Raw genomic sequence first — 12395 nt, 5'->3', positions numbered from 1 at the left:
GGTTAATTTCATACATTGGTATGTTAAATAATTTTATGTTGTTAATTTAAACTGTAAATGAAACATTATGCAAAGCACATACGTTGACCACCCCCATCTAGTGACAGAAGTCAGTCAGTGCAGCTGGATGCCCAGGACTACCTGCAGTGATTGACCTTTGCCACTAGGTGGAATCCAGGACCCAAGATCAAATTTAAGAAGGATGAAAGCAACCAGGAATGGAGCCAGAAGTGAAGGGAAGACCAACCTAGAGTCTAAAAGACAAGAATTATTGGGACTGGGTAGAATGAGGCTGTAGAGAGACGAGGCCCATGGTAAATGAGGCAAGGATGGAGCAAGCTGGCCGATAGCCTGGGGAGCAGATAAAGTTAGAAAGCAAAGCAAAGGACAGGGCCAAGCAATTCGCTGAGAGACAAGATCAGAAAGCAAGGCAAATAGAGAAATAAAATTCTTGTCTGTAAGCCAAAAGAGAGAAAGTGTCTGGTAGGCATGCAATGCAGTACTGGATTCTGATTTTGAGTGGAAGACATCCACTACACTCAAACCGCTAACAAAAGGGTGATGCAAAACAAAAGAGCTCCTAAGAATAAATTACATAAAAACAAAATAAGCTAAAGTGAGGCAATGTTGCAAAGTGAAATAAGGACTACTTGGACTTTTAAAAGTAACATGATTAGATTGGATCAGATCAGATTGGAGTGACCAATACCATTATTCGAAAGTGAATAGCTTATGCAATACTCAAAATGTGTAACAGCATATATTCAGTAGTATCAATTTTTTTACTTCGGGGTACAGCATTCAACAATCCTATATTTACAGATGTAAAATCCTTTTTCCAATTTTTTCCCAAGTAATTCCAATAGGGATTTACCTGGCGTCAACCTGAATTACAATTCGCGTGAACCCAATATTGCAATGTAAGTTAACTCAAAATGCTGAAAATTTAATCCTACATCTTTGCTTCACATATTAGAAAATGAGTGGTGCTGGCTGAGCAGCATTAATTACTCATCCCAAGTTTCCCTTAAAAGTGGTGGAGAATTGCGATCAAACCACAGCAGTCCATGGTTTGCAGATACAATTACAATGCTGTTAGGGAGGGAGTTTCAGGAATCGAACCTGCCGATAATGAAGAAACAGCAATATATATCCAAATCAGTATGGTGTATAGTTTAGAAGGGAATAGGCAGGTGGTGGTGTCACTATGCATCTGGTGCCATTGTCCTTCTAGATGTTAAAGGTCCCTGGTTGGAAGGTAGTGTCAAAGGAGCCTGGATGAGTTACTGTAGTACATCCTGTAGAAAGTTCACACTGCTGCCAAGTGGATAGAGTGCGAATCAATGGGGCTACTTTATCCTGGATGGTATAGGTAATCTTGAGGTGTTCTTGGAGCTGCACACATCAAGCTAAGTGGAGAGTATTCCTCAACTAAAAACCTTGTGCTTTGTGGATGACAAATTTTCTGAAAACTGACATCTGTGCATCTGGGGACCTCAGGAAGAGGAAAACAGGGATCATCCATTCAGCATTTATGGCTAAGGATGGATGCAAATTCTTCAATCGTGTTATCTCTGTCCCGATGTGCTAGACTTGCCCCATCACGGAGGATGAAAGATTTGTGTAGCCTCCTCTTCCAGTGAGTTGTTTAATTGTCCATCACCTTTTACAATGAACGTGGCAGGACTGCAAAGCTTACATCGGGTCTGTTGACTATGGGATCACTTAACGCCGTCTACCACATGCTGCTTACATTTTTGGAATGCAAGCAGTCCTATTTTATAGTTTCACCAGGCTGATATCCCATTTTTAGGTATGCCTGGTGCTGCTTGTGGCATACCCTCCTGCACTTTTAACTGAGCTAGTGTTGATCTCCCAGTTTGATGCTTATAGTACAATGGGAGATATATTGGGCCAGGAGGTTAGATTTGAAATCTAAGGCAATTCTGCAACTGTTGATGGCTCACACTGCCAAATGGTGCCCAGTTGTGTGTTACTGGAGCTGTTTGAAATCTCTCCTATTTAGCACTATGCAAACATCACACAAGGAGGGTATCTTCAATGTAAACACCAGGCTTTGGTCCCTAAGGACTGTGCAGTGGTCACTCCAACTAATATTGTGTACAAATGCATCTGCAACAGGTGGATTGGTGGAAATGAGGTAGAGTAGGATTTTCCCTCTTGCTTCTCTCATCACTTACAACAGTATCTATGTCCTTTAAGACCCAGCCAGCACAATCAGTAGACCTGCTGCTGAGCCACTCTTGCTAATGAACCCTGAAGTTGACACCCAGAATACATTCTGGACCCAGGCTGCCCTCAGTGTTTCTTCTGAATGTTGTTTGATGTGGAGAAGTCGATTCATCAACTGAGGAAAGTCTGAGCAATATGGAATAATCAAAAGGTTTCCTCACCCACAATTCACCTGATGCCATGAGATTGCCTCATGTCGAGAATCAATTTTAAAGACTCCCAGGGTAAGTCCCTCCCAGCTGTATGTCACTGTTTTGCCACCTCTGGTGATACTGCCCTTTCAGCAGGATTCAGATGTTCGTGGTGGAGTCTGAGAAATGGGCTGTAAAGTATGAGTTGGTAAGTGGGATATGTCAACCTGTTGCTTGACCAATCTGGAGGCAAGGCCTTGCAATAGATGCACGGCGCAGAAATGTTAGTACAGAGGATGCTGAAGGGTCAACCATTTGTCATTGTTGTTTCCAGTGCCAATGCTGCTGATAGTTAGTTGGTCCAGTTTCATTCCTATTCTTAGACTTCATGAAGGTTTGTTTGGTTCTCTATATCATTTCATGGGGCATTTAAGAATCACTGCTACGAACCTAGAAACACACATGGACTAAGGATGACAGATTTTTCACCCGAAAGAACATTAGTTAACTTTTTGGGTTTTTATGACAATCAACAGTGGTTTCACTGCTGCCATTAGACCAGCTTTGGTGTTTTTTTAAAAAAAACCTAAATTTATTAACTGAATTAAATTTCACAATCTGCCTTGGTGGGATTCAAATCCCTATCTCCAGAGCATTAGCTGGGACTCTGGAATACTACTTCAGTGACATTATCACTGCTCCACTGGTACCCTGGTGGCCAATCTATTTTATTACGTCATATCTAGTCTCAAATTTACAATCATTTAGGTTTGAATGTTTCAACAGATACTCTTCAAGCCACACTCACCCATCAGTTCAGTTCTTAATTCTCACAGAATAATCAATTTATTTCTAAAGCACAAAGGATAATCATTTTTACTTGGGTCATCAATTGCATCTAATTACAAAGTAATCAACTGCTGAAAGACATTTTTAGTTAAATAATGCTGAAAATGTATTCCTCTCCCATCTTCGGCTGAATGATAGCATTCCAAATTACTTAACCAATAGCTTCATAGCATTTTGGATTGCACCCACTTATTTTGTAGACTAACACGGCAACCAACTTTGTGTATTGTTTGAACCAAATAATTGATGAGGAGCCATGTAACATAAACAAATGCCTTCTGAATGGAGACTTTGATGACTTTGTAGATGTTCATTAATGAAGCATATTCAGCCTTTCACAGTGCTAAACTCTGGATTCTCTATTTATAACTTATTTCTTTTTCCTTGTTCTGAGATTTATGACTGACATTATGTAAAAATGCACAAAAGGTCAACTTTACATTCGATTAGCATAACTTAACTTATGCAGTGCCCTTTTTATTAATATTAAATCTCTTTCAAAATAACCTTCACCAATGTATTCTTCAGCTTTGTGACAAAATTCTTTTAGTACTTCCTAGCTTCCTAAAAGAGTGATTTCACAAACTATGGATAAGCAAGTTTGTGCTTGTATGGCACTTCCATTCAGGCAACATGTATCGGGTGAAGGGAATGAGCACCAAGCCAATGGAGCAACTTGAAGGTGCATACTTTCAACTTAATGTGTTAGGAGACATGGGAGAAATGCAGATCCATAAGGACAGTATATATAATATAATACTGCTTTTCTGGGGGGACTTAGATTAGATTACTTACAGTGTGGAAACAGGCCCTTCAGCCCAACAAACCCACTCAGACCCCATTCACCGACATTTACCCGTTCAACTAACACTACGGGCAATTTAGCATGGCCAATTCACCTAACCTGCACATCTTTGGACTGTGGGAGGAAACTGGAGCACCCAGAGGAAACCCACGCAGACACAGGGAGAATATGCAAACTCCACAGACAGGTGCCCGAGGCAGGAATTGAACCTGGGTCTCTGGCACTGTGAGGCAGCAGTGCTAACCACTGTGCCACCCTTACTTTATGTAGGATAGACAGAGCAGTGGTATTTTACACATCTTGGAATATAGTGATGGATTTTTATTGACAAGAACTTTGGCATATTTTATCATGGAGAAAGTGAAAACTGCAGATACTGGAGATCAAAGTTGAGAGCGTAATTCTGGTTCCTGAAGGCCTTATGCCCAAAACGTCGATTCTCCTGCTCCTCTAATTCTGCCTGACCTGCTGTGCTATGCTTTTCCAGCACCACTCTAATCTAGATTCTGGTTTCCAGCATCTGCAGTCCTTGTTTTTACCTAGTAAATCAAAGGCAGCATGATAATGTACCAATGGAGAAGAACATGGCTAGAAGTGGAAAACTAAGGGCCAGATAAATTTGAAAAGTAAAAAAAGAGAGAGAGAGAGAGAGAGATAAGGACTCTGATCCAAACAACAGTCACAGTATGAAATTGAGATAACATGACAAAAACTAAACGATTATATCCTTTCGGTTGTATCTCGACTCAGTTTTAGACTTCAAATGGGTTTTACTAGGTGCTTCCTGCCAGCTTAATTAGTTGCCCATTTTATTCTTCCGCAACATACAGGGCAACCTCAATTATTCGAACAACACAGGCAGGGATAATTGAATGTTCCAGACAAATCGAATGTTTCAAATAACAGTTTACCCAAGTATTGGGACCTTGAGATCTTGTTCAAATAGTCCAAAATTCAGATAATCTATGTTTGGATAACCGAGATTGTTCAGTATATGGCACAGTAAGTTGCCCACTAGGCACTCTTTGATCAGCGGAAGCCAATACCGACAGTTAAAACAGTTCAAGCTACAAGTACATATTCACACATGGATTAAACAACATTATACAATAGAGCATTCTTGGGTATTAGGACATTGGAGATAGCATTTTTGCTTTATATTAAACTGGTACCCTGTATGCAAATTTAGGACAAAATTATCTAAGAATTCTGTATTCTTTGATTTTATAACTGTATCTAAAAGAGGATTTTACCACTGCTACAGAAGGGAAGTTATGTAAATAATTACTGGAACTCTAAATATTAGAAGAGCTATAAGTGTGCAGTTTTCATATTACAAAGTTTTTTCAAAACTTTTATGTAATACAAAAAAATGGAATGTAGAGGTAATGATTCAATCATAGCATTTAATTTCTGAATTGGCAGATTAAAACTATTCCTTTAGGGATACTTGAAAAAAAATTAATAAAAGCCATGGAACAAAACGAATGCAAGCTATAATATAAAACTATTTAAATTTCAGCACCACTTTCATTCGAACTGTCATCAGAACACAAATTATTTAGATCAAAGTACTCACGAAGTAAAATGTAAACATAAACATGGGAGAATAAATAGAATTATTCTAAGAAATAATAACATTGTTTCAAATATCTATGCCCTAGACATTTTCTCATTCTTTTACGCTGGATTTATGGAAACATTAAACAACTTCTGCACACTGCTTTTTAATTATTTGACTAAAGATCAATTTTGCAGGAGTACTTGAAGTCAATAAAATCCAAACTCATTTACCTTATAAATCATTCACTATGAATTTGCAAAACTGCCATCTTCTGTTTTCCCTTAAGCATTGTAATCATATTGAGTAGAAACCACCATGAAGAATTCAGATCACGTATATAAATATTAGTATTTACTCTGATTAATTATTTTATAGTTCACCTTAAAGATGACAGAACAACGAAGCTAGGTAATCGCTTCAGTGCACAACCACCAGAAGCCCCTCCAAGACGTGTCAACTGATGAGGGGAGACCTTGCAGACAGGAAAGGAATCCAATCTCACCAACAAACTGTCCAAACAACATTCTTCAAATAATCCAGACAGTAATGTTCTTACTGCCAGATACGTAATGTGACAATGATCTCATAACGTAATCAGATTACTTTTAAAGGTTCACATTAGCCTGATGTCAAACAACAGAAGTGTCATCTGCCCTTGGAGCCTCACTCATTCTTACAGTCAAAACCAAACACGTTAGAATTACATTTACCCCCAATTGAGGTGGCAGAAGTTGTTAGAGCTGTTTACACCCAAGACTGAAAGATTAGCTGAGAAAAATCTCATGTCAATTGCATTCCCAAAGGAATTACACACCATTTTCACCAGCTTTCAGATGAGCAACAGGGAAGTTACGATGGTTAATAAAGGGCTAGACTTTATACACGTTGGTGGATGGTGTTGGTGGAGGTTCTTGCAAAATACCATGGGCACAATGTCTACGTCCTATCCAGTCCCACCACAATTTTCCCAGAAGTAGGGGAGGTTTTGAGTTGTCCAACTAGCCCTGGGCCAACTGAAGTTTTTAAGTGGCCATTAATGACCACCTAGGGACCTCACCCCAACACCATTGGGATTTAACCAGTAACAGGAAAAGCCAATCCTGACAATTTTCACTCTGTGGGCTAGTGGCAGATTTGGCATAGGGAAGGTGCCACTTAGTGGATTCTCCTCCATATGTCATTCACTTTCTAACAGGTCCTCTCCTCCCTAAATTCTCCATCTTTGCAAAATTCAAGGTAAGTTCTCCCTTGTCAGGACTCTGAGTATTGCTGGGGCAAGACTAAATCAGATCATCAAATACTGGACACCTTCAGTCTTTTCTAATGGGCTTACATCAACTGATTTGGAGCTGTGTATAATTAAAGTTTGCAGGTGGTCAGGAGTGGGCATTGGTAGTCTTTTGGAAAATGTGGTGGTTTGGATATTGGACACAATACACAGCAAACTACCAATAAAAAGCTAATATATCAAACTATGAAAACTGCAATTTAGCTCTAGGTAAGTCAATTATGATCTTTATGAATATCTAAGTCAGAAATATTTCCTGAATTCTGCATTATTTATCAACATGGCACATTGATGTAGCCATGTAGCCATATGCAGGAAACAGGGTTATCTGGCACTGCATCATTAACAGCATTCTATTAATTAGGATTTCTGTTATACAGCATGGAAGCAGACCCTTCAGTCCAACTAAACTAGTCCAATTTGCCTGCATATGGCCCACATCCCTCTAGGTATTTCCTACTCGTGCACCTATCCAAATGTATTTTAAATGTTTTAATTGTACCCGCATTTACCATTTCCTTGGGCAGTTCATTCCACATATGAATCAATTTGTCTTCCTATTTGTTGGTTCTACCATCATGTTAACTTTCCGATATTTGTGTATAAGATCACTCTAACCCTGTGGACAATAATATTCAAAAGTCTCTCACCATTTTTAAAACCAAACATTCTGTTCTTTGCTCTCTTTGACCTACAAATGTGAATCACATTTCACATTATATTCCATCTGCCACTGTTTTAAATATAATTCACACAATACAGACAGCAAAGTAAATGGTGTGATAGGATATAGCAAACTCTGTTCCACTCAGTACCTTAATATTGCAATGTTATAAAATCCAGTCAGAAAACACCCTTCCTCAGGGACAAAACCTCACTGGATCTGCAAGAGCAGACTGGGCAGGGAAGGGAATTTTAATGCCACTAAGTCAGTTTCTAAATCTCTGCCACAAATAGATATTTCTCCACATTATGTTCCATCTGCCACTCGCTTTGCTCACTCAAGTGATGCTGTCCATATCAGTTTATAGCCTCTTTCGTCACCCCCCCCAGCCTTCTCTCCCACTCAACATGGTTTTGTTAGTGAATGTGGAGACCTCACATAGAAACATAGAGGATAGGACCATGGCTGATCATCTTGCACTATTTCCTAATCCCAGCCTCCTAAATATCCCTCCTTTATCTACAAGAGCAAAATCTAAATCATGCATGAGAAAGAGACAGGGTGAGACTGCACATGGTGGGTGGGCCACAGATTGCGCACGGGAGGTTGAGACTACGCATGGGTGAGGGGAATAAGACTGAACACGAGGGGGACTCTTCTCACTCTGACACGGAGAGGCTGCTGTATCACACACCATAGTGAAACCAGATGCTGTGTTTGGGAGCAGGACATGGCATATGGCATTAGGACGTTTGTTCATGTGGATGTTAAGAACCTGTCCCTGAATTCACTCAATTCATTTTATTTTTAAAAATGCCAGCTGGAAACCAAGGATATCTAAAAGCAAGAAGCTGATTTTTTTCATGCAAACCAACTGTCAGCTCATTTTATTTAACAGAAAAGCTGGTCTGTGTTTGGAAACAAACTTAAAAGGCAGACTTCCAAACCTCAAAATGTCACTCGAAATGAAACTCAAAATGTCAGAAATCCACCCTTTGAAGGAAATTTCCCATCAGTGGGCACATGGCCATCAGAATGGATTTGTTCACAATGCTGTGAAATGTCAATTCATTGGGAAGGAGGGTGAACACATTACACTCAGAGCTGTTTATCTAAACCAGTGAGAGTCTCTGTTCAGCTTGGTCTTCAGTTGTGATTACCCGCTGGGTTCTGGTCTTACTGTGATGCCATGCTCTACTGAAGCCTTTAACTGACCAGCTACTTCTCCTTAAAGACAGAGCAGCACCTTGTGCTCGGAGTAACACAACTCCTCGTTAAACAGCACCATCCATTCCCAGAACATGCAGTGCAACAAAAGCCTTACTGTACCTTTGTCAAGTTACATAAATAATCTCATTACCTTGTCTGCCAAGGCCTTCAGGGATTCAAGAAACCGTGGCCAAAAGTCCTTAAAAAGGGGGCGATCAATTTTCTTCAGACTATCTTTAGTACTTGCATCCACACTGACATAAAGCTGAGTAACTGGTTCAAGTTTTCTGAAGGAAAGAATACGACATTTGAGGAAATTACTTCATTTATAACTTTCATTTATTCTGAACTCAAAATTTTTCCATCTTAACTAAATGCCTAAAATCAATTATATAATTATCTTCCCTTTCTTTACTTCCATTCTGACCAATAAAAAGTTGGTCATGATGACTAGAGTTCAAGTCTATTAATAAACCAAAGTGAAATAGCTGGCAGCACTTGTTAAACACCACCATTCGATATAATCATGGCCCAACCTCTATCTCAATACCATATTCTCGATTCCTCTCTTTACCCCTTAAATGTCTTTAATATGAAAACATGTATCAACTTCTTTCTTGACTGTACTCAGTGACCTGGCCTCCACATGCTGCCATGGCAGTGAATTCTACAGGTGAGTGAAGTAGTGTATCCCCATTTCAATTCTAAATGGCCTATTCCTTATCCTGGCACCGTGACCCCTGGTTCTAGATTCCCCACTGGTGGGGCATCTTCCCTGCAACTAGCCTGTCTCAGCCTGTTAGGATTTTATACATTTCAATCCTATTTCATCTCATCCTTCTAAGCACTCTTAAATAGAGACCCAGTCAAACCAAACACACCTCATACAACAGTGATACCATCCCTGGTATCCATCTGAACAGACCACCAAGTCTCTAAGTCAAGGTCAATCCCTCCAACGACTGGAGGCTCGTCAGCTATGTAGATGGGTTTGCTGGTTGGATGCTAATCACCGCGATCTCGGGACCTTATTAGAGTGTTTGTCAAGAAAGAACGCTCAAGGTAACCATTATTAGCTACCTTTTATTTAACGATTATCTGTCAAGAAATCTTGCCTGAAAATTGCAGTATTCAGCCACATTCTCAACCCGCAGGTGCTGGACAGTGTCTAGGTGTGGGCTAACAAGTGTCAAGTAACATTCATCCCGTGCAAAGTCCCAAACAATGAGCATTTTGAACTGGATCAACTATACAACTTTAATGGTTACAAAAACGATTCCTGTTCCTCATCTCTCAGGAGCATTGGCTCATGCTTCACATTCCATTAGAATAGGAAAATAATCAGAAAGGTGCGTGTCTGTCTGCCACCTAAACGCAGCCTTTATCATTAACTTTACAGCCACAGCCTTTACCATTAAATTTATAACTGTCTCCAAAGCTGGCTATGAGCAATGATTATTTCACATTCGCTCCTCTCAGAAAGTAGTCAGCTATTCTGAACTGATTTCAAAGTTAGTCCTCGGACACCAAATGGCTGGATTCTATTTCAGTATTCACTTTGTGACATGTTAACGACCCCCCAAAAAATTTTATTCTATTTTAACCTTGAAAAAAGTGAAGAACAGTATGGTATTTGAACAGTTTTGAGTGAAGGTTTATAATAAAAATTAAACAGCTCCCTTTGGTGAAAATGTACTTCTTTTCCAGAATGCTGTTCTACATTGCATAAAATGCTAATCTGACATGAAAATCAATCTGCATGACTATCCTGCACACAGTAGAAAATTTACTTTTCACTTCCTGTATTTATATCAATGACCTACCAGCCACTATTCAAAATATAAAACTTGGAGATCAATTTAACTACCTTTCATGTTTCTGATATATTGTTAGATTCTGCAAGTTAATAATTCTGCATCAGTTTAATTAACAGTAAAATTAGAAACAGCATTTCATCAGTGATGCAAATTAAAGCACTAAAATATCGATCTATTAGTTCAGAGCTACTTCACAAGGCAACTTTCATAACATGCAAATAAAAACGTGTAAATCATCAATACTATAAATTATATCTAAAATCACCTTAACTATCAATATCCAGCTGAAATCAAAAAATCTTACAATTATGCACAATACAAACTGTAAATTGCATCTGCATTTGAATTTTTTTCAATCCCTTATTTTCAAATTCTTTCAAGGCCTCACTCCTCCCATCTCAGTGCGATCATGCATTCTCTTAACCCTTTGCGATATCAGCACTCATTTAATTCTGGCCCCTCAAGCAACTCAGTTTTAAACATGCCATGTTGGCAGCCATGCTTCCAGCTGTCTAGGCCCTAAGCTCAAGATTTCCCTCCCACTCCTCTCCATCAAACAATCTTCCTTTCCTCCTGTAAGATATTACATAAAGCTTTTGGCCATGCTTTTGGCCATCTGACTTTATATCTCCTTATATTCATGCCATATCTCGTTTCGTTAGCTTTGTATGAAGAATACTTTATTACAGTCAAGTTCTGCTGTCCAACTTTTGTGAATTTACTCAATTGCGTAAAACGTACTGCACACCCTTTTGCCTGCTGCACCTCCAATCTTGAACTCGCAGGATTTTGAAGAAAACAAGATTAAAAGAAAACCTTTCTTCCTTAAGTAGAAAGTGTGTATTGCATACGCACAGCATTTTTGCGATTTTTGAAAATCATTGAGGTTTACAACAAATGCAACCCCAACAAATGGTTGGACTCTACAGTACATTAAAGGTATAGTGAAACCTAAGTTGCTGTTGAAAGTAGTGTTAGGTTATTTAAATATTCTAATTTAATGAATTAAAAACCAGTAGTTAAATATTTCTTTACCGAATAGTGTTTAAGAGATAGTTCAACCAACAATCTTTTTCCATAAAACTCCATAATTAATAATATACAGTTTGATTTAAAGATAATTTTCAAGAATGTATCACATCTTCTTCTATCAGTGGTTGCCTATTTAATTGATAATTCTCACCTGATTTCCTCTGGGAACTGTGCATTTGTTACAAGGAAAGTGGAGATTTCATTATGGTGTAACAGTTTCACTAATTCATTGATTTTGGGGTACATGATTGGTTCTCCTACCAATGACAATGCACAGTGTTTCACCTTCATTCCCTCTGCAAAACGGTCAACCTTTACTCCAGGTACACCTGCAAAAATGACACATATATATGAAATACTTTAATTTATAATATTTGTCATGTATTTGGACAGGTGGACCAGAATCCTTTCACCCAAGATAACTTTCTTGACATTTAATCAAGTATAGGTCATCAGTATAACAAATTACACTTTAGTCAATTTTTTTTAATATCTGGTGTCAAAATGTCTGAAGCCTGTTATACAGAATAAAATAATGTGAGAACTAGGTCTACACTTCAGAGGAAAGCAAAGTTGCAGTAAATCTAGCAAGATAAAACATTAAGTGCAGGTGCGCAATGAGTTAAAAATGAGCTACCAGGAAAATGAAAAAGTTACTTATCAATTTTCCATTTATTCTTATAGCAATTATTTAATTCTAATTTGTGTACCATAAACATGGAATTGGTTCATAATTTGCATGTCACATATACTGTTTTGGACTAGAAATATTCATGACAGTAT

General features: G+C 38.6%; 1 protein-coding gene across 2 annotated transcripts in view; it reads right to left on the bottom strand.

The window, feature by feature from the left end:
• The window catches only part of tyw1 (tRNA-yW synthesizing protein 1 homolog (S. cerevisiae)), a 123977-nt gene that overhangs the window by 65965 nt on the left and 45617 nt on the right, over positions 1-12395 (bottom strand). For both annotated transcript variants that reach the window (XM_072589559.1, XM_072589558.1), the window contains exons 12-13: positions 11764-11941; positions 8915-9050 (exon numbers count right to left, since the gene is read on the bottom strand). In XM_072589559.1, coding sequence (XP_072445660.1) covers positions 8915-9050; positions 11764-11941 — 314 coding nt within the window. The remainder of the gene's footprint in view (positions 1-8914; positions 9051-11763; positions 11942-12395) is intronic.

Source organism: Chiloscyllium punctatum, chromosome 19 (assembly GCF_047496795.1).
Source record: "Chiloscyllium punctatum isolate Juve2018m chromosome 19, sChiPun1.3, whole genome shotgun sequence".
NCBI classification, from domain to species: Eukaryota; Metazoa; Chordata; class Chondrichthyes; order Orectolobiformes; family Hemiscylliidae; genus Chiloscyllium; species Chiloscyllium punctatum.
Note: the sequence above shows the minus strand (reverse complement) of the source record. Positions and strands in the feature narration are given on the sequence as shown.